Here is a 22,159-nt window from a genome sequence, read left to right on the forward strand (position 1 = left end):
GGACTGTCTCCCATGTCTTCTGCCTCTCCCCTTTGACTGCCTTAGGGTCCGCTGGCCACTTGGAGAAGGCAATGCCAACAGGCCTGGGGCCCTCTGAGCAGGGGTGGGCCCCGAGGAGGGCATGTCCAGTGGCCTGTCCTCTCTTGAGGCAGGCTGGATCTTTCCTGGCTTCTCTCCTTCCTTCCCCAGGCCCACCTATGCTCTAACTGACCCCTCTGTCTTCCCCAAGTGCCCCTGCCCTCCGTCCCTAAAGGGCCCATCTTGAGGTTCATTTCTTTCAAGGGCTGTATTGCCCTCTCCCATTCCTGAGCTTCCTCATCGAGTACACATGGTTAGTAACTTGCGTCAGGGCTCTGGTAAGAATTAAAGGTAGTAACGGGCTTTCTGCGCCTAGCATGTGTTAACACACCGCAGATGGTGGGTTTTGTTTGTTTGTTTGTTTTTCACAAGAGAGGAAGAAAGGGAAACAAGGAGTGTAGAAGAGGTAAAAACATAAGGGTTTTTTTCCTCATTAAAAAAAATTCTTCAAAGGATAATTTGTATTATGATGTTTATCATATGAATAAAAGTAAAATGTTTGCAACAGTCCTATAAAGAAAAGAAGGGAGAAATGGAAGTAAAGTGTTTTAAGATTTCTTAAACAAATTAAAGCTATGTATTTTAAACCTTAGAATAACTGCTAAAAATTAAAAAAAGGTACAGCTAGTTAGCGAACAGAGATAAAATGGAATGCCACAAGAACACTCAGCTGGTCCAAAAGGTAGTTAAAAAAGAAAAGGAACAAAGGACAGATGAGACAAATGGAAAACAAATATCAAGATGATAAGTTTAAACCAAACATATCAATGATTACAATTAAATATCAATGCTCTAAACATTTCAGTTCAAAGGTGGAGGTTATCACTTCATAAAAAAGCAAGACCAAACTATATACCATCTACAGAAAACTCTTTAACTGTAAAGACGCAGCTTAAAAGTAAAAGGATGGGAAAATATACACTAGGCACATGCTAATTATGAGAATGTTGCAATGGCTATATTAATACGAAGTAGATATTTGTTCAAAGTTAAAATAAAAAAACCTTATGAGCGATAAAAGAAGGGCCCTTTATAATGATAAATTTTTGATTTTCAACTCTGTTACTGGAGGATGTAGAGCCAGTCTCCTAACCTCTCTGAGCCTCAGTTTCCTCTTCTGTAAAATGGGTCTTCAACATCGAGTATAGAGCACCCAGCACAGTGCCTGGAATTGTGTGGTTGCTATGGTTACTGTGATAAGTGAGCCCCAGATGTGGCATTGTTTTTTCCCAGGGCACAGTGCCTCTCTCTTTACCTGGCCTCTCACTCTGCTCTGCTTGATGATCATTTATGCCAGCAATTATCCTCTGGGCACATAAAGAAGGGTTGACTTTACTATTGATGCTATAAAGTTGCTCTTCCACGGGTGTTGGGAACCCAGGCTTGTCAGTTATGATCCAGTCAACTCCTGGCAGTGTGGGCTGGTCTAGTGAGAAACTGGTCACAGGAAAACTTTTGGGGACAAGCCGTTTGCTCCCCTTGAGGTCCTTCCAAGGGATACGGAGTCTTCTTGATCTTCCAGAGCCATGGTTATCTCTGGATCTGGATTTTTAATTTCATTTTATTTGAACAAGAGTTTCTCATCTATGTTAGTCCAATGTAACAAACTCTGAAATGTTACATTTCAAAGGCAAGTTCAGAGGACTTTTCCATCGAGGAATAGTTTATAAAAATAATTTTAAAACGTGAGATCATTGGGGTGTGATGGGAAGCCCTTTGGGCTTCAGAGTTTGTGCAGCTCTGGATTTAAAACCCCCTTCTGCTACATTCATTTGTCCTGCAAGATTTACTGAGCATCCCAGGTTCTGTAGCGATTGGGGATACAGAGGGAAACAAGAGATAGGTCCTTGTCTTCATGGAACTGGTAGTCTAGTAGGGTGACGGTAAATAAATAAATGAACAAAAAATAAGTGATTTCATATAGTGATAAGTGTTATGAAGAGAACAAAGTAAGTTAGTATAATAGAAAGTGAGTGGGAGGTTGGGAAGGTAAGACTCCGTGGAGATATGAGTTATGAGTTGTGATACCTGAATACCAGCCTGATAAGGTGAGTGAGAAGAGCACTCGGGGGAAGGAACAACAAGTGCAAAAGGCCCTGGGGTATCTAACTGAGGACTGGAAAGGAGGCCAGTAAGGTTAGAGGGACAAGAGAGAGGGGCCTGGTCATGCAGACCGTCACAGGTCACAGGTCAGAATGGAGTGAGCAATGGAAGTCCTCGGGGATTTGAAGCAGCCACTTATGAGATGAGCGTCCCTGTGCTGGTTATTTATTTATTTATTTATTTTTTTGGTAGGTAAACTTGAATTTATTAAATGTCAAAAACATTTGATTTTTTCAACCATTTAAAAATGCATAACTTTAGTTCACAGACCATACAAAAACAGGCAGATCAGTTTGCCAAACCCTGGTCCACATCATAGAATAGCATATAAACATGCTTTTTATGGGACTTTCCCGGCAGCCAAGTGGGTTCAATCCCTGGTTGGGGAACTAAGATCCTGCATGTCTTGTGGCAAGCACCCCTCCCCCCATGGTTTATTTTAAAAAGGTGCTGCCTTCAGGTTCAAGGATGACACATACGTGTACTTCCTATAACAGTAGGTGTAAGAGCTGCTAGTTATAGGGAACAATAAGACAACAAAATTTTTAAAAGCCAGTTCCTATTTTACAAGCTGTACTTCTAAGTACTTGGTAGCTAGAGAACATTTCTATCATTGGACAGGCCCATGTCCTAACTGACAGTATTTATTCAGTACGTCATCACAAACCATATAATACAATAACAATTCCAACGTTTTATATTTATTACTGGGTCTCAGACTGATAGTGAGGAAATAACATCATGGGCCAAGCATTACAGTAGTGATGTTTTCATTGTGATTTGGCTGCTTAAAAAAGTGGTCTTAACATGTGTGCCACACATGTTAAGACCACTTCTCGTAGACCCAGCTTGCTTCTTATAGACCCAGCTTGGTTCTTCTCCAATGTCTTCTCTTGGAGTTGTACCTGATTTTATTGCCAGTTTTCATTCGAATCCATTGAGGAATGGGACGATTCTGCTTTTGTTTCTTGGCCAGGAATCGCTTGATCCTGAAAGTCTTGTGAGAAGACATGGTGAGGAAAGAACTCAACCGCACATAGGATGGCGGAGAAGAGAAAAGAGCTGTGCTGGTTATTTAATCTGCCTGTGTGTGCGTGCTCAGTTGCTCAATTGTGTCCAGTTCTTTGCAACCCTATGGAATGGGGCCTGCAAGGCTCCTCTGTCCATGGGATTCTCCAGGCAGGAATACTGGAGTGAGCTGCCATTCCCTCCTCCAGGGGATCTTCCCAGCCCAGGGATCGAACACAGGTCTCCCACATTGCAGGCAGATTCTTTACCATCTGAGCCACCGGCTTTCCAGGTGGCTCAGTGGTAAAAGAATCTGCCTGTCAATGCAGGAAACAGAGGAGACACTGGTTTGATCCCTGGGTTGGAAAGATCCCCTGGAGGAGGAAATGGCAGCTCACTCCAGTATTCCTGCCTGGAGAATCCTATGGACAGGGGAGCCTGGCTGGCTACAGTCCATGGGGTTGCAAAGAGTCAGACGTGACTGAGTGACTCGCCTACCTGAACCTCACTTTATTCATTGGTAAAGGGAAGATGACACCCACCCCGTCTCATGGAATTGTTGGAAAATTGGGCAACGTGATGCATATAAAAAGCTAAAATGGTACTTGAGACTTTGCAGTTGCTTGACAAACGCTAGTCTTCTTCTGTCTCTGGGCTTCAATTTCCTAGAAACTGAAAGGGTAGGACTTAGTGGTTTCTATGGCATCATCTACCTGGAACATTCTTAGTGCTTAAAAAAGGAAGGGGAGTTCTAAAACTAAAACGTTAGGAACATTACCTCAAAATGAAGATAAAGTATCCCAGAAATTGTGTTGTAAATCATTGCCCAAATAGAATTCCATTTATAAAAATTCAATTTGAGTGCAATTTTCTCAGGAACACACACTTACTGTACAGAGTAAGGTCAACCTGTGAGTCACACCCTCCCTTCCAGATTCTCTCCTGGATCTCAGTGCAGGGGGCTGGGCAGCTTGGGGGGATTGTCCAGGGCTGACCATCTGAGGCCTCTCTATTCAACGGCTCATTAGCTTCAGATTCTGATTGGATGACCTCTAAGTTTTGGGTCAGGCAGAATAGGGAGACAAAGCTGAGGGAAGAGGGAGGTCCTAGGATTCCAGAGAGTTCACAAGAATGCCCAGGACAGGCTTTGCTGATTCCTATAGTATAGGAAGTGTTGCCCAGAGACATGCTACCAGTTTGGACTCCTTGATGTGGGGAAAGCACACCCCCATCACCTTCCCATGAGCTCAGGTGATGCTTCAGTATCCTTTTCCACGATCTCTCCAGGCAGTCTCTACCAGCTGACCAGGGTTAACCCGTGAGTGGGCTTCCCTGGTATGCTCAGTGGTAAAGAATCCGCCTGCCAATGCAGGAGATGTGCGTTCGATCCCTGGGTTGGGAAGGTCCCCTGGAGATGGAGATGACAACCTACCCCAGTATTCTTGCCTGGGAAATCTCATGGACAGAGGAGCCTGGCAGGCTACAGTCCATGGGGTCACAAAAGAGTCATACATGACTTAGCGACTCAACAACAAACAGCAACCCGCGAGTGAACCTCTTTGCCATCCCTGATCTAATCTTACTCCCTCAGATGATGAGAACTGAAGCCCAGGGAGGCGAAGTGACTTGCTAAAGGCACACAGTCAGTGGCAGAGCCCGGTCTCCTGACTTTCCACTGCCCCTGCTGACCCCAGGGTGGGAGAGGCCACGAGACACAGTCTGCTTCCAGGAAGAGGAATATACCGTCTCCGTATGACAGACGGAGCGGTGGAGATGCGGGGACACTGGTTCAATAGAACTAACAAGAAATTTCTGTCCCAGCTCTATTGCTGCTCCTTCCAGTGCCTTTTCTCCCCTTTACAAGCAATTCTGACACATGTGATTTGAGAAGACTCACTGACCCCTGGCTTTCAGGGTGGGTCCTGATGTGCTTCAGTCAGTGTCTTCCCTCCCCACGGCTGCACGACTTGTTTGTCATAGATCAGTCAAGGCCAAGGAGAGGTCATCCTGGGCAAATTCTGGCTATACCCTGGTTTGGTTACCAACTTACTGTGTGGTATCTTCAATATGAGCCTTTTATGTTCAATTTGGAAAATGTGTGTGTTTGGGGAATGGGGTGGGGCTGGGGGAAGATGATAGTTTTCATACTGAGGTCTGTGGACTCCAGGGTGGTGTTTCAGGACTTGGGGAACCCCTATTTACCCCCACCCTTGACTTTACCCGGATGTACTCTCCCCTTCTCCAGGCTTCTGAGGAAGCTTTGGTTTGAAGAAAAGTTTTGTATCTGAAAAAGCACAGTAGCCCCCGGGGACAGGTGACCTCACAGGCCCCGTCCACCTGTCCCACCCCCAACTCTCCAAAACCCATGGATCTGCACCGAAGCTGAGAATCCGAGGACAACATGGCCTCTATTTTCAAAAAAAGAAAAAAAATCAACGAATGTTTCTTGAGTACCTGCTGTGCTAGCCAAGATTGGTCTGTCTGAAATAGTGCATTTGTTTAGAAAGAACAGTGAAACATGCTCAATGAAGACAACTTGGAAAACACTAAGAAAAATCACAAAGAAATAAGTAAATTCAGCGGTAATCCCATTAGAGTCCGGCACTGTTGGCCACATCATTGAGAGTCCTTCCTTTCTTCTCCCTCTCTGGCTCTCAGTGTTTCTGTCTGCAAGCTCATCTCTTTTTTTTTTTTTTTTTCTTTTAAAAAATATGATCAATTTTTTAATTTTTAAAAAACTTTCTGTTTTATATTGGAGTGTAGATGATTGATGGGGCTTCCCAGAGGTTGCTAGTGGTAAAGAACCTGCCTGCCAACACAGGGGACATAAGAGACATGGGTTTGATCCCTGGGTTGGGAAGATCCCCTGGAGGAGGGCACGGCAACCCACTCCAGGATTCTTGCCTGGAGAATCCCATGGACAGAGGAGCCTGGTGGGCTACAGTCTATGGGGGTGCAAAAAGTCAGACACGACTGAAGCGACTCAGCAGCAGCAGCACAGCCGATTAACAATGTGACAGTTTCAGGGGGACAGCAAAGGGATTCAGCCACACCTATATACGTATCCATTCTCCTTCAGATGTCCCCCTCATGCAGGCTGCCACATGACACTGAGCAGAGTTCCTTGTGCGAAGCATATCTTTTAGTTTGGACCCTGATCCTGTCATTGGTCCTCTCCCCCTTTCAATTTTCTTAAGAGAGAGACCCAGTTTACAGGTGGAAAAGACACTCTTGATTTCCTTTTTCAGTTTCATCAAAACCATTGTTGGTGTTTCAGAGCATGGGCAGGTGGAGCTTGTACCTTCCTATTTCTGCAGAGTGCTGGGCCTGAAATCACGGGCTAAGGGGACAGCTCCTCCAATACCATAATCCTTCCCAGGAGGGGGGGCTGGTGGCGCTAAGGCAGGACATCCACCCTGGTGACCCGAGGGACTGCCAGCACAAAGTGCCTGCAAAGGCCCTGGAAAGACCCCACGGCAGGAAGAATTCAGCCCTCCCCGGGACTAAAGTAGAGAAAGCCACTTGTCCTTGAAGAAAGAGGCTTCCTAGGTGGCACCAGTGGTATAGAATCTGCCTGCCAATCCAAGTTAAACATGAGAGATGCGGGTTCGACCCTGTGTTGGAGAGATCCCCTGGAAAAGGGCATGGCAACCCACTCCAACATTTTTGCCTGGAGAATCCCATGGACAGAGGAGCTTGGCAGGGCTATAGTCCATAGGGTTGCAAAGAGTCAGACACAACTGAAGCGAGTTAGCAGGCATGCACATAGAGAAATACAATCCATATGAACACAGTAGATGTTCTTGCAATAAAGAAATCAGCTTAACTCAATGTTTCCCAATCACTTTGGTTGCTAAATCTTTCTTTTTCTTAGGGAAACATTCTCTCCCTCTTAACTCCTTTGGGAGCTGTGGCTGATCCAAGCCCCCCATTGTTTAGTGGAAGGTGAAGGTCCTGAGAGCAGAGGGCACTTTCCCAGTGCGGGGCACCCAGGTCTGTTGACTCCCACCCAGACCATTGCTCTGTGATGGGATTATAGTCCTTGGCTCTCTCTACCTTGCTTCTTGATCTCCCAAGCTACAGTCTCTATAGCAACATTAGCAGCACCCCAAGTTCCAGGGTGGGTCCCTAGCAGATCATTGGTCATCTGTTGGCTCACCACTCCTGTTGCTGCTGTTCAGTTGCTAAGTCGTGTTTGACTCTGCAACCCCATGAACTGCAGCACACAAGGCTTCCCTGTCTTTCACTGTCCCATGGAGTTTGCTACCATTTCATCCTCTGTTGCCCCCTTCTCCTCCTGCCCTCAATCTTTCTCAGCATCAGAGTCTTTTCCAATGAGTCAGTTCTTTGCATCAGGTGGCCAAAGTATTGGAGTTTCAGCTTTAGCATCAGTCCTTCCAATGAATATTCAGGGTTGATTTCCTTTGGGATGGACTAGTTTGATCTCCTTGCTGTCCAAGGGACACTCAAGTCTTCTCCAGGACCACAGTTCAAGAACATCAGTTCTTCAGTGCTCAGCCTTCTTTATGGTCCAACTCTCACCATCTCTGGAGGCCTGGATTTTCCCAAGTGGTTTGGGGGAAGAATTCCCTTCACTGTTGGGAGGAGTTCGGTTCAGGCCTGAGGAGGAGCTGGGAGAGCCAGAGAGGGCAGGAGGCTTGAAGCAAACAGGGAAATTTCTGATATGTTTACCCAATGCTTAGGCTGAATCTCTATTTATTTACATTGAACATTTCGGTAACCATCTGCTCTTAAACTAAATGGAAAATTATCCTTCTACTGCGATGGCAGTTCCCTTGGATGTTTTTAATAAAAAAAAGTCTATCATTTTAATGCAGACAGCTCAGCTAATAAAAATGATGTGTGCCATTAGTAATTATCCCAGAAATACAATGCAAACTGGCAGACTGGGCCCCTCCTGCTGCCTGGAGCCATTCCTCCTGGGGCCCTGGGCAGGGTGGGATGGCCCAGCACTTGTGGGTGAACAGGTGAGTGTAAGCAGGGAGGAGCCCTGGAAAACAGACAAAAACAAGCGTCAGGGAGACCGATGCTGGGCAAGCCTGAAGCTTGGGTCTGCGGCATGTTGGAGCAAGAAGAGGCAAGAGAGGTCATGTATACCCCACGGGGGGGTGTATTGATAACATATGATAATTACTGGCCTTTCCCCATCTTGTGCCAAGTAACCTTGCAAACCAGAAACCACCAACCACATCCCCAGCCCCTCTGCATGGCCTGGTGGGAAAGGCAGCTGGAGGCCTCACCAGGGGTTGTAGCCTCAAGCGACGTGTCTTACAAACCTATGGTGCGTCACAGGTGGGGGAAACAGAACTGTGGGTCTTTGGTAAGCTGGAAGACACACTTCTCTCCTAAAAACATTTGAATGTAAAAAAGCGGAAGCACAGACTGGCTGTGAAACACAAGCATAGCTGCGGGCTGAGTTTGGCTTCGCGCCACGAGCTGCAGAATCGACCCTAACTCTAGAAGTCGCCCCTCGCCCATCACCCTTCCCCACACAATGCTAAGTTTTGGTAGCCTGGCTGGTCAGGACTGTGTGGGTTCCACAAGTTTCCACACTCTCCCAGGCTGCGTATATACAGAGGGATGGGCTGGGACCTCCCTCCCCAGAGCCTGAGAAGGTCTCCACCTCTGCACTCCAGCTGTGGCTGAGAAGCAGATGGAGCCGACACCAGGTTGGAATAGTGGATACATGATGAATAATCTCCGGAGAAGGCAATGGCAACCCACTCCAGAAACAGAGACCGAGGCTTCCCAAATCCTGAGTCTTTCAAGGAAATTAGATCCTTGAGTTGGGTAGGAGGTATAAGTGAGGAAGGAGCCAATGGAATATCTGCTAGCTTCAAGTTCAAGTTGAACAGAAGCCTCATGTGGCTGAATGGGCTAGTTAAAACTCATTCAGTAAATAGCAAGGGACAGAAACCCAAATGGCTTAAAGAAAAAAAAAAAAAAAAGAATATTTTGGCTTGTGTAACAAACATATCCAAGAATCTTATTTTTGCCCGTCTCCTTGATGGAGGACAAGCTTTGAAAGCCTGAGCTTTCCTTGATGAGGGTTTCTTTCCAGATGGCATCCGCCTCCCGGGCAAAAAATGGCTGCCAGCAGCAACGGGCATATACCAGCCCTTCTCAGGAGCCTTTGCAGAACCGGCAAGTACCAGCCAAAGTCCTGAAGTTGAGCCCCTTTGCCTCTGATTGGCCCAGTCAGGGAATAAGCCCATCTCTGAACCAATCAGTATGGACAGGCAGCAACGCACTCTGATTGGCCAAACCTGACTCACAGGCCCGCAGGGCAGGGTCAGTCCCGCAGAGATCAGAGGGACTAAAAACTGGGGAGGACCCATTCAGAGAAGAAGGTTGAATGGATGCTTGAAGGACTTACCCTACACAAGGAGAGAAGAAAAGAAGGAACTGGACATGTATTGAGTGCCTCCTGCATGCCAGAGTGGTCTGCACACTGTACTCGCACTATCTTAAGCCCACCATGTACGTATTCTGGGCTTCCCAGATGGCTCAGGGGGTAAAGAATCCGCCTGCAAACCAGGAGGCACAGGAGACTCGGCTTCTATCCCTGGGCTGGGAAGATCCCCTGGAGGAGGGCATGACAACCCACTCCAGTATTCTTGCCTGGAGAAATACAGGGACAGAGGAGCCTGGTGGGCTACAGTCCATGGGGTCGCAAAGAGTCAGACATGCCTGAACGAGCATACACACATAACGTGTTCTACTGCCAGATTACAAATGGGGAAGCTGGAGCTCCGGGGGGTTTGTCGCTTTTGCAAAGTTGCCCAGCTGGTGGAGAAAAGGCCTCGCTTTGTACTTGGCATTGAACGGGAGGACCTGTGTGCACTGGCGTCACCCCTCTGTGCTCACTCTGATCCTGTAGACCGTCTGCTCGCGGCCATTATCCATTTCCTACGGGGGTTGGTGCTATTTCTTCGGTGTCGAGTAGGACACAAAATTCCGGGTCAGAGCCCTCGGTAGGGGGTCTGTGATGGGATGAGCGTGTGACTGACATCTGCCTCCCCCGCCTGACTCTGAGTTCCTAGCAAGGGAGGGATTATGTCTCACTCACCCCTGGGTCCTCAGGTTCTATCTCAGCTTCAAATCAGGGGAACCAAGGGGGACTGGAGATCTGAATTCCAGGCTTGAACCTGCAACCCAACCTTCTTAGCCTTCTCGCTCTCCAATGGAGCTCCTCCCCTGACCTCTAAGGCTCCGCAGAACACGGTTCTGGAACCGTGGGTGGTGGGTAGGAGTGCTCGCCAAGCATCCTTTGGACTTGACGATTCTCTGGGCTGTGCTGAGAGTTTCTCCGGTTGTCACCTATGCAAAGACCCATGCACACTGGTCTGCCTGGGCGTTCCGTGTTGGAAGCTCCTCTGGACAAGTCTTAGTTTCAGGAAAGAGTCTCAGAGGGATGCTCGTCCGACCTGAAAAATCTGGGAGAAGAAATGGGGGAGCCCGAGTCCCTTCTTAAACACTTCACTGTGAGCCTCCACAAACTTGACCCTGGACTGGCCTGCATGGATCTGGGGAGGGAAGTCTGGACCCTGAAATCAGGCTCAAGGCTCCCTTTTGGGGTCATTAGGCTGGTTGCTCTCGATCTAGCTGTGACAGCCAGGCAGACCTATCACTTCCAGGCAGCCCTAAACGGACAGGCACGGGTGGGAGAGAAGAGAGGCTGCCCCCGCTGCTCCACAGCCCCCCTCCCAGCTTCCCAATCACATCAACAATTTCTCTCAGCATTGTTTCCAGTGCCATTAATATTCATCAGCGACTTTTCTATTGTGTTTGCAATTTTCCAGCAGACAGACAGGCCCGCACTCCCCTCACCGTGTTAATAGGATGCAAAGCTCACCAACTCAGATCTTACTAGCAAATCTCCATTAGATACCGAGGCCCTTCTGGGCTGCCTGATAGGCGAGCTTCCCACCACAGGTGACAGCCGGAGCAGGTCTTAATCCCATATGACTTTGCAATCCCTACTACAGGGACAGTCCCAAAGAGCAGCCTGAGCCGGGAGCAGATCGGACTGGGTCGGGCATCCTATTAAGGGTGGAAATGGAATCGCTGGGGTGGCTAGAGCAGAGAGGCCAGTGTGGGTGGGCTGCCTCTCCTCCCACAAAGGGGGCACACTGTCAATTCTGTCTTTCAACCACTTGGAATTTTGTTTGTTCAACAGAATGATCACCCAGTGCTTCCCACGTGCTTGGCATTGGACTGGGTGCTGGGATGTGGATATGAGCATGACCTGCTTCCTCCCTCCCAGGCTGTCTAGGCTGGGGTGGGGGAGCTGTGTTCCCAGATAATTGCCTGTGGTAGTTGTTATGGAGAAGGAAGCCCAAGGTGCTTTGGCCCCTAGGAAGAGGACAGCACTGAACAATATCCGGAAACAGGTGAGCCGAATCTAGGAATCATGGGAGTGGAAGACATAGAGGCTGGAGGTCATTCCTAGCTCTGCCTTGAACTTGAAGGAATTACTTTTCAGCACTTATGAGCGGCATAACCTTGGCCCAGTCTCTTGACTTCTCTGTGAGGCAGCCCATCTGCAAAACAGGAGTAATGGCAATCCCTTCCTCCTAGAGTTGATGTGAGCATTAAACAGGACTGGACACAGTGGAAGCACTGGTATGTATAACTATTGCTATTATTTATTTGGGGTTGCTCAGAGTTTTCACTCTCTTCAACTGAACTTCGGTTTCTGTAATGGGGAGAATGAGCCAAGGTGTCTGAAGATGGCGGTTTGGGAGTACACAGGTCTTTGTCAGCTCTGTGGTTGCCTGTTGAAAGGTCAGGGCACTCGGAGAGGGGTTCTGTATTCCAATCCTAAACTCATCAGCCACCAGGGCAACCATGGTATGGATGAGATAAATCCAGGACCTGAATGAAAATCTGTGGAATCATGGAGGTAGGGTAGAGAACCTGAAGAATGTCCTTTCTAGGTCTGAAATCTCATGACCTGAGGTCCAGGCCCTGCCCTTCAGGTCCAGCTTCAGATGCTGCTGCGAAGACAAGTCTGCCACAGGTCAAATGCACCCCAACACACCCTGCAATGGTGGACAAGTGTGGGTCCTGTAGGCAAAAGATTGCGGGAGACGTGGGAGGGGCAGGCCCTGAGGGTTGGGGCTGTCAGGGAGGTCTCCCTGGAGGCAGTGGAACTTGACTTGAGCTGAAATCCTGAGAAGGGGTAGCATGTGGTGGGAGAAGTGGAAGTGTGATCTAAATGGTGGGCATAGGAGGGACAAAGGCCTGGAAAGAGGCTGGAGAGTGAGTGATGGAAGAAGTGGGGCTGTCCTCAGAGGCCGCCATCCAGCCCGCCCTTGGTTCTGTTAGCTCGGTGTTTAACTAAAATATCTGAAAAGCTTCAAAGGGAGTATTATGTTTTTTCTTGCCATAGTCCTCATTATTCCTCATCATATCCTACCAGGTCTAGGTCACACTTTTAAGTTTCCTGCCCAGTATACTCGCAAGTACACTAGTACCCTGACAGGTACCCTAGAACCCTCGCAGGTACCCTGGTACCCTCGCAAGTACCCTAGAACCCTCGCAGGTACCCTAGAATCCTCACAGGTACCCTAGAATCCTCGCAGGTACCCTAGTACCCTCGCAAGTACCCTAGAACCCTCACAGGTACCCTAGAATTCTCGCAGATACCCTAGTACCCTCGCAGGTATCCTAGAACCCTCACAGGTACCCTAGAATTCTCGCAGATACCCTAGTACCCTCGCAGGTATCCTAGAATCCTCGCAGGTACCCTCAAACTCTTGCAGGTACCCTTGTACCCTCGCAGGTACCCTAGAAACCCTCGCAGGTACCCTAGAAACCCTCGCAGGTACCCTAGAATCCTCGCAGGTACCCTAGTACCCTCGCAAGTACCCTAGAACCCTCATAGGTACCCTAGTACCCTCGCAAGTACCCTAGAACCCTCGAAGGTACCCTAGAACCCTCGCAGGTACCCTAGAATCCTCACAGGTACCCTAGAACCCTCGCAGGTACCCTAGAATCCTCACAGGTACCCTAGTACCCTCGCAAGTACCCTAGAACCCTCGAAGGTACCCTAGAACCCTCGCAGGTACCCTAGAATCCTCGCAGGTACCCTAGTACCCTCGCAAGTACCCTAGAACCCTCGAAGGTACCCTAGAACCCTCGCAGGTACCCTAGAATCCTCGAAGGTACCCTAGTACCCTCGCAGGTACCCTAGAATCCTCACAGGTACCCTGGTACCCTTGCAAGTACCCTCAAACTCTTGCAGGTGCCCTAGTACCCTCTCAGGTACCCTAGAACCCTCACAAGTACCCTCGAACTCTTGCAGGTACCCTAGAACCCTCACAGATACTCTAATACCCTGTTTGTGATCCTAGCCGGGTAGAACATGAACTTCTATGCTGGGGATTCAAGCTCGGGTGCACCATTTGCTCTAACCACTCTAGAAACTGCCCAGAGGGTCTGGGCCCTGGGAAGCTGTTTTATCCCAGGGCCTAAGGTTCCCGGGTCAGTCCAAGAGTGGTGGAGTGTCTGCTCATTCACCCTGCCCCCCCACCCCCCAATAAGGGAACTATGACTCAGTCCCCAGACCCACTTTGGCAAAATGGCTGGACAAAATGGGATTGCTGGCTGATGGGTGGTCGAGGTCATGTGCCAGCCTCTGCAGTCCAAATTCTCTGCTCACTCCAGAGCCCCAAATCTGCCCTGGGCTCACCCTCCCCTGCCCCTCACTTCCACCCCTACTTCTCCACTTCAACACTGGAGGTTGTGAGCCATCTCCAGATGCCTGGGGATAACGAATGAGGCTAATAATATACCTGTGTGAAGTGAAAAGTTCTCTCAACTCCCTCAGTCGGTTTCAAGGGTGAGGATTTTTCTCACCTACAAATCTCTCTGGGTTCCTGAAGGCAGCTGAAGCCTGGATGCTTTGCAGGCAGGGGCCCTAGGAAGCGTCACTTTGGATTTCCCACTGTGGCTAGGAGAGCACACAGCTGAGAAAGCAGGGGTACCAGATGGTGAATGGGCAGTGTGGCTTGATCGTTGGGGACATGGTATTTCTGAGTCACAGACACCTGGGCTGGAACTTTGAGTCAGCTGCTGGATAGCTGTGTGACCTTGAGCAAGCCTGGTAGCCTTTCTGAGCTGCCCACGAGGTGGTTATGGGGACTAAGTGGGCTGGCGCATATAAAATGCTCAGCAATGTGCCTGCCATATAATAGGCCCTCAATAAAGGAAGGAGAGCTGCAATTACTGTTCCTGTTATTTGGGGCTAGCCTCATGGGTTCCTCAGCTGGTGGACAGCTGAGCTGTTCCATTTTTTGTAAAGTAGTTGGAACATGCCCTTTGACCTCAGGCTGGACAGATCCCAGGGGTGTTAGGGAGGAGACTTTGAGGCATTAGTGAGCCTGGCAGCTGAGAAAGAGAAACACAGACTCCACAGAAAATGGCATTAGATTGGCAGCTCCCAGCAGGCTCTGGGTCATGGACACAGGGACTCTCTCAGGGGTCAAGGGTCACGCAGTCCTACCAGGCAGAGCTGAAGCATCGAGAGTGTCACAGCTGGCAGGAGCTTTGGGGGTTGTCCAGGCCAACCTTATCAAAAATTTCAAGAACATTTTTATTATTTTTTATTGCTGCTATAACAAAGTACCACAAACTTGATGTTTTATACCAATACAGATTTATTTTCTCAAGGTTTTGAGGGCCAGAGGTCCAAAATCAGTATCATTGGTGGAAATCAAGGTGTTATCAGGATGGTGCTTCCTCTGGAGACCCCAGGGCGGGAATCTGGTCCTGGCCTCTTCTGGCTTCTGGAACCTGTCACTTTCCTTGGCTGGGGCTGCATCATTCTGATCTCTCTGATCACATGGGCTTCTTCTCTCCTGCCTGGGTCAAGTCTCCCTCTGTTTCCACCTTATATAAGGATACCTGTGATTGCAATGGGGGCTCACCTGGAATTGTCTAGGATAAGGTCCCCAGGGCAAGATAATTAATCCTATCTACAAAGTCTCTTATTTTTGGCATGTAAGGTAAAGCTGTGGTTTTTCCAGTGGTCATGTATGGATGTGAGAGTTGGACTATAAAGAAAGCTGAGCACTGAAGAATTGATGCTTTTGAACTGTGCTGTTGGAGAAGACTCTTGAGAGTCCCTTGGACAGCAAGGAGATCCAACCAGTCCATCCTAAAGGAGATCAATTCATCAGAAGGACTGGTGCTGAAGCTGAAACTCCAGTACTTTGGCCACCTGATGTGAAGAACTGACTCATTGGAAAAGACCCTGATTCTGGGAAAGATTGAATGTGGGAAGAGAAGGGGATGACAGAGGATGAGATGGTTGGATGGCATCACCAAGTCAATGGATATGAGCTTGAACAAGCTCCAGGAGTTGATGATGGACAGAGAAGCCTGGTGTGCTGCAGTCCATCGGGTCGAAAAGAGTCGGACTCTACTGAGTGAACTGAACTGAAGGTAATATTTACCAGTTCTAGGGATCAGGACACAGATGTCTTTTAGGAAAACATGATTCAGCCTGCCACATCATTTAAAAACATTTGTTTTGAGATAATTTTAGTCTCATAGAAGAATTGTAGAACTAGTGTAAACTCTTCACCAGATTCTCCCTTATGATTATCATAAACCATGAAAATTTATCAAAATTAAGAGATTCACCCTGTTACAGTATGATAAACTAAGTTTCAGAATTTATTTGGATTTGAGCAGTTTTTCTACTAATGTCCTTTTTCTTGGTCAGATCCCGTCCAGGACACCACATTGCATTTAGCGATTATGAATCCTTAGTGTTAGTCGCTCAATTGTGTCCGACCAATGAAGCGTCGCCTGCCAGAATTCCAGGTCCATGGAATTCTCCAGGCAAGAATGGATGGGTTGCCATTCCCTTCTACATGACTCCTTACTCTAGACCAATTTGTGACATTGCCTCAGTCTCCCATGGTCTCTTATGACATTGACACTTTTGAAGGGTGCTGATCAGTTTTCTTTTGGGTGTGGGATGTTCTTCAGTTGGGGTTTGTCTGGCATTTTCTCGTGATTATATTGAGGTTATGTGTTACCAGGATGGATTCTACAGCAGGAGGTGCTTCATCAGGGCATCACATGGGGATACGTGATGTTGACATGTTTTAGTGACATATAACTGGCAATGTGAACCTTAGCCCTGGTACAGGTGGTGTCTGCTTGGATTTTCCCCTAATAATTTAATAACTTCTCTTTTAATTATTTATCACTTGGGAGGACATATTTTGAAACCAGGGCTTCCTTGGTGACTCAGTTGCTGAAGAATCTGCTTGCAATGCAGGAGACCTGTGTATGATCCCTGGGTCAGGAAGATCCCCTGGAGAAGGGAATGGCAACCCACTCCAGTATTCTTGCCTGGGAAATCCCATAAGGAGCCCGGCAGGCTGTAGTCCATGGGCTCACAAGACTCGGACATGACTGAGTGCCTAAACCACTTTGAAACAGTATGTCGTGTTTCTGCTTAAACTTTCACCCACGGATTTTAGCATCTATGGATGGATCTTGTCTGTGGTGGTTACTACTATTGCTGTGGTGTTCCTGCATTCCTTCTAGATTTATTACTTGGAATTCTTCTGTAAGGAAAAGTTGTATCTTTATCCCTGGTTATTTATATCCGTATTCTGGACTCATGGATTTGTATTTTGTTCTTTGGGTTAGATTTCAGTACTATTGTGATTTATCTTTTTTGCTCAACTTGTTCCAGCTTGGGTCATGGGGAGTTCTTTTGGGTGGACTCCTATGCCTTTTTGAAATGTCCTTCCTTTCTCTCTGCTTTCTTCCTTTCCTTCTGAGGGTTAGGCCCCCTACTCTGAATATAGTATGTGGCCTCACACAGTCTTAGAAATCAGTCCCAGCCATTCTGAATATAGCCTGAGGGCTTCTGGTGGACAAGTAAAAAGGTACATTTTACTTTAAAATTGCCAGCACTTAGTTCTGGTCAATGACATAAGACATATGGGGACACTTTGGAGATATTGTAGGTTCAGGTCCAGACGATTGCAATACGAAGAATATTGCAAAGTGAGTCATGAATTTTTTGGTTTCCCAGTTCTTATAAAAGTTATGTTTGCAATATACTGTGATTTACTAAGTGTGCAATAGTATTTTGTCCAAAAATGCACGTAATTTAATTAAAAAATACTTTATTGCTAAAAAACTCTTGTTATCCGAACCTTCAATGAATGATAGTGACCTCAAAGATCACTGATCACAGATCACGATAACCAAGATAATAGTGATGAAAAAGCTTGAAATATTGTGTGAATTACCAAAGTGTGACACAGAGACACGAAGTGAGCAAAGTGCTATCGGAAAAGTGGCCCTGATAGACTTGCTCAGTGCAGGGTTGGTGCAAATGTTCAATTTGTAAAAAACTCGGTATCTGTGAAGTGCAATAAAGCAAAGCACAGCAGAACGAGGTCTGCCTGTACTCGGGAATAAGAATTTCCTGGGCTCTCTCTTCCCCTCAGTCCCCTTCCCTTCTGCATTCCTGGGTCGCTGAGGGTCTAGTCTTCTGTTAGAGCAACTTCCTGGGAAGCAGGGGGCAGTCACCCTAGGAATGAGGGCTTTGGGATCACATTTCTGTTCAAATCCCTTCTCTGCTTCTTCTTCGCTCTGCGACCTTGGGGGCTGATCTACCCTCTCTGTACCCCTGTAAAATAGGGATGATGAACTCAACCTCCGAGGGTCAGTGTAAGGATCACAGGAGATAACAGATGCTTGAAAAATATGGCTGTGACTACTGCAGCCTGCATAATTGGTTGGAGATGACATACCAGACAGAGTCGAGGGAAGGGGGATTTATGTTGGTCAATCCTGTTTCAAGAAAGCCCAATTTTATGTGTTCATTTTAAGCAGAGGGGGTTTGTTTAATCCATAACTCTAAGTGATTTAAAACATATAAATGTGTGAACTTTTGGCTGTAGACATATTTACAGATAAGAATAAAAAAGATCCTCCATCGGCTCATGTGTCTTCTGTTTTTGTTTGCAAGTTGGGTTCACGTGTTTTTCGTGTCTTACCTAAGGTGCTCTGGAGTCAGAGACCCCCCCCTTCTGCCTCGCTGAGCACCCCTCCCCCTCCCCCTTTGCCTCCGCCAGCCCAGGAAAGGCAAGCAGAAGGCACACCAGAATAGCAACCTTCCCAATGGGAAGAAAAAGCCTGTTTTATTAACGACCACACTTAACATGCTTCAATTTTAATCCCTGCTTTAAATATGGCGCAATTGTTTTTACAATAAAGCCTGATTTTTTCCACAATAGGGTGCTGAGCGTATGTACTTTCTATTCAAACACAAAGAAAGCTCACTTCACTGTGTAAAGAAAGAAAGAAAGAAAAATCAGTCTTTGTCGTACTAGAAATTCACAGATTCGAGTCAGTTGCCAGACTGTTCAATAACTGCCTCCCTTCCCTTCCTCCACATCCCTCTCAGCCTCACTACAAGCATTCCTGAGCACCTACTGTATACACCCATTCCTGAGCACCTACTGTATGCCAGGCATGAGATCAGGGATGGGTGGGGCACATGGCCGTCCGCGGGAGGGAGAGTTGACCTCCTCAGTGGGCTGCAGGCTGAAGATGCAACCCGGATCCCTGGGGCCACGTTTCTCAGAGTGTGTGTTCCCCAAATGATTTCAGGCACTCATGATGGTGTTAGTCACTCAATCATGTCCCACTCTTTGTGACCCCACGGACTATCGCCTGCCAGGCTCCTCTGTCCATGGGATTCTCCAGGCCAGAATACTGGAGTGGGTTGCCATTCCCTTCTCCAGGGGATCTTCCCAACCCAGGGACTGAACCCAGGTCTCCTGCATTGCAGGCAGATTCTTCACCAGCTGAGCCGCCAGGGAAGCCACAAGCCTGGCATCAAGTCTCACTGGGCTGTGAGTGAGAAGGTTACTCTCTTGCAATCATTTTCAGTGCTGATCTTGGCTGGAGAAAGTCTCTGATGGGGTTAATTAATGGTGAATCATTAATACCACTCTAGCCCTTGTCACTTTCCCCGTTTAAAAAAAATACTTTATTTATTTGGTTGCATCAGGTCTTAGGTGTGGCACTCAGGATCTTCATCGCGACATGTGAGATTTTTAGTTGCGGCGTGCAGGATCCTCAGATGTGGCGTGTGGGGTCTAGTTCCCTGACCAGGGATCAAACTTGAGCTCCCTGCATTGGGAGCTTGGGGCCTTAGCCACTGGACCACCAGGGAGGTCTCTCCCATTTTAACAAAGAGAGCAGGGCTCAAGCTCACAGACCTCCCAGGCACAGTGGTTTCCATGCCATCGCCTTGCAGATACTGTAGCTATTTTTACAGTTATGTTGCATTTGTGGACGGTGATACTGGTTTTCCCATGGAGGAGAAGGAAAAGCTTCCTCTTAGGTCAGCATTAAAGATAGAAAGTCAATATAAATAAATATATGAAGTAGATCATTATGTGGTGTGTGTGGACACAGCACAGTTCTGAGGGTGTGGGTGCCCAGTGACCGAAGGCAGGAAAGATGATTAGGTTTAACCTTCTCTTTGTGTTTAGTTCCCAGGTGCCCTTCCTGACCTCAGGTCTGAAAGTCTCAGCTCTTAGATGGCCAGGGGCATCGGGAGGGGCATTTGGCCATGACTGGGCCAAAACGTTAAGATACCTGCGTGTCCCTCGAGGTCAGGATGCCGACGGCAACAGCGGCCTGACAGAGGCCTCAGAGAGATGGTGCACCACGAGCAGAGCAAAAGCTGAGGCGGGGCTCACCTCCCCAGGGGAAATTTCCTCTAGCCTCTCCCTGGAAGCCCTGGGTTTGTCCTTATTAGGAAAATGTTTGTGGCTTTGGGCTCAAGAGTTGGGGAGAAAGTAGAGAAACGCCTAAATTTCACTGAGAGTGGAATGAAATAAAGGCTAGACCAAAGCACATATGACATGCCCAGAAGGAAGCCTGGTCAATTCTGGCAGGAAAGCAGGGAAGCCTGCTTGGACGAGGAGGCATTTTAATAGCACCTTGAAAGATGAGATGGACAAACGTGTGCAGGGCATTCCTTCAGAATGCTCAGAGCCCCCTTCCAGGGAAAGGCCTGGGATTTGGAGTCAGACCTGGACTTGATTCCTGGCTTTGCCTTAGTCTAGCTCCACAACCTTGCACAAGTCCCTCCACCTCTGACTCCTTGTCTGTAAAACAGGCAGGGAGGCAGGAGACCGTCTACCTCTCTGCCTCTGGCAGATTGGAGGGGCAGAGTCTTCCCAGAATCTAACTGGTCAAGTCAGTTTGACCTGGTGACCAAATAGACCCAAGGAAGGCATTTTCCCCTAATTGGGGTGGCATCTAGCCACACTGTGGGCTGTGGGCAGAGAGTGGAAGTCTGGCATTGGCACAGCCCAGGCAAGCATGTGGCTGGCAGGATCGGGTGGGCCCGGGTCTTGATTAGCCCATAAACCAGACAAATGAATATTTGATAGAAACATAATTCCAGAGAACGAGGGCCCCTGTTGGCCTGACGGTGAAATACAGTGGCTGTTTGACCTCCCAGAGGAATAAATCTGCCCAGTGGCACTTTCCAGCCTGAGACATGGAAGCCCCTCCATGCAGCTTTTCCAGGAAGAGCTTAAACACTTAGCTTGGGATGTTTACCATCTGGTGGAGCACTGGGATTGCAAGGTCATCTTGGCTGTGGCTCCTCACCTTGCCTCAGGGGTGCCTCTGTGCCATCTTGGTGCCCGGGGGCTGCCTGCCACTGCGGAGCAGGAATGAGCAGAGGCCATCCCTGTGGGGGGTTGGGGAAGCACCCGCCTTCGCCTTCTGGGCTTTGTTAAAGGAACCGGGGCTGATAGCGTAACCGTTACCGGAACGGGGAGGCACTGGTTGAGACCCGGCTGAGAACACTGACACGGGCACTACCTAGCTGTGTGACCTCAGCCAGGTTGCTTACCTTCTTTGGACTTAGCTTCTTCACCCCCAAAGTGGGGTTAATAATAGTGCCTACCTCATAGGGCTGGGGGATGGTTTAATGGGCAAACATATCTGAAGTGCTTTCCTGGGTGCCCAGCACATGGTCGGTGCTTAGTGAAGGTCAGCTATCATGACAGTATAATAATAATCTGACTGTAGGCCTCCCCCTGGCCGTGTGTCCTTCAGCAAATTTAAGCCCTCTGAGCCTCAGTTTACTCATCTGTAAAATGGGTCCAAGCATACCTACCTCATAGATTTAAAGATTGTAGGGATAGAATACACAGCCTTTGGCCTATGTCAAGTGAAAGTTGCTCAGTCATGTCCAACTATTTGTGACCCCATGGACTATATAGTCCATGGAATTCTCCAGACAAGAATACTGGAGTGGGTAGCTATTCCCTTCTCCAGGAGATCTTCCCAACTCAGGGATTGAACCCAGGTCTCCCGCATTGCAGGCAGATTCTTTACAGCTGAGTCATCAGGGAAACCCAAGAATACTAGAGTGGGTAGCCTATCCCTTCTCCAGGAATTGAACAGGAGGGGTCTCCTGCATTGCACGCAAATCCCTTACCAGCTGAGCTACTAGGGAAGCCCTATGTAAGGGGTCGATAAATAATAATGGAGGTGCTAGTGACGATGGTGAAGCCAAAGATAGATTTTAGCAATATGGGGCTAAGCCCCTCCTCTTGTGAGGTGTGGTTTAGCCTCTCCTCGGCCACCTGGACTGCCTTGATGCCCAGAAACCCTGGACAACAGGAGAGTGGTGTATCAGGAATCTATCCTACCCACCTCTGCCCCTCAGCTAAGATACCGACTGAGACACAAGCCTGGGCCCCAGATTCTGGTTTGCAGGTGTTGTGATGGTAGAATTACGTGGGGTGAGGTATCCTCCGTCATCCTTGTCACCTGCCTCGGCCAGTGGCTCATGATGCTTTCATTGCCTGGAACACTCCTCCTCCAGTCTTCTTCTGGCTCACTCCTAACCATCGCTGATATTACCCTCTGC

General features: G+C 48.1%; 1 protein-coding gene across 1 annotated transcript; it reads right to left on the reverse strand.

Moving 5' to 3' along the window:
• Positions 1-2,869: 2,869 nt before the first annotated feature.
• LOC113905371 (60S ribosomal protein L39) lies at positions 2,870-3,250 on the reverse strand. The gene has a single exon (XM_027562580.1). It carries the CDS (start codon positions 3,191-3,193, stop codon positions 3,038-3,040), a length of 156 nt encoding a protein of 51 aa, XP_027418381.1. The 5' UTR covers positions 3,194-3,250; the 3' UTR covers positions 2,870-3,037.
• Positions 3,251-22,159: the final 18,909 nt, after the last annotated feature.

Source organism: Bos indicus x Bos taurus, chromosome 15 (assembly GCF_003369695.1).
Source record: "Bos indicus x Bos taurus breed Angus x Brahman F1 hybrid chromosome 15, Bos_hybrid_MaternalHap_v2.0, whole genome shotgun sequence".
Classification (NCBI taxonomy): domain Eukaryota; kingdom Metazoa; phylum Chordata; class Mammalia; order Artiodactyla; family Bovidae; genus Bos; species Bos indicus x Bos taurus.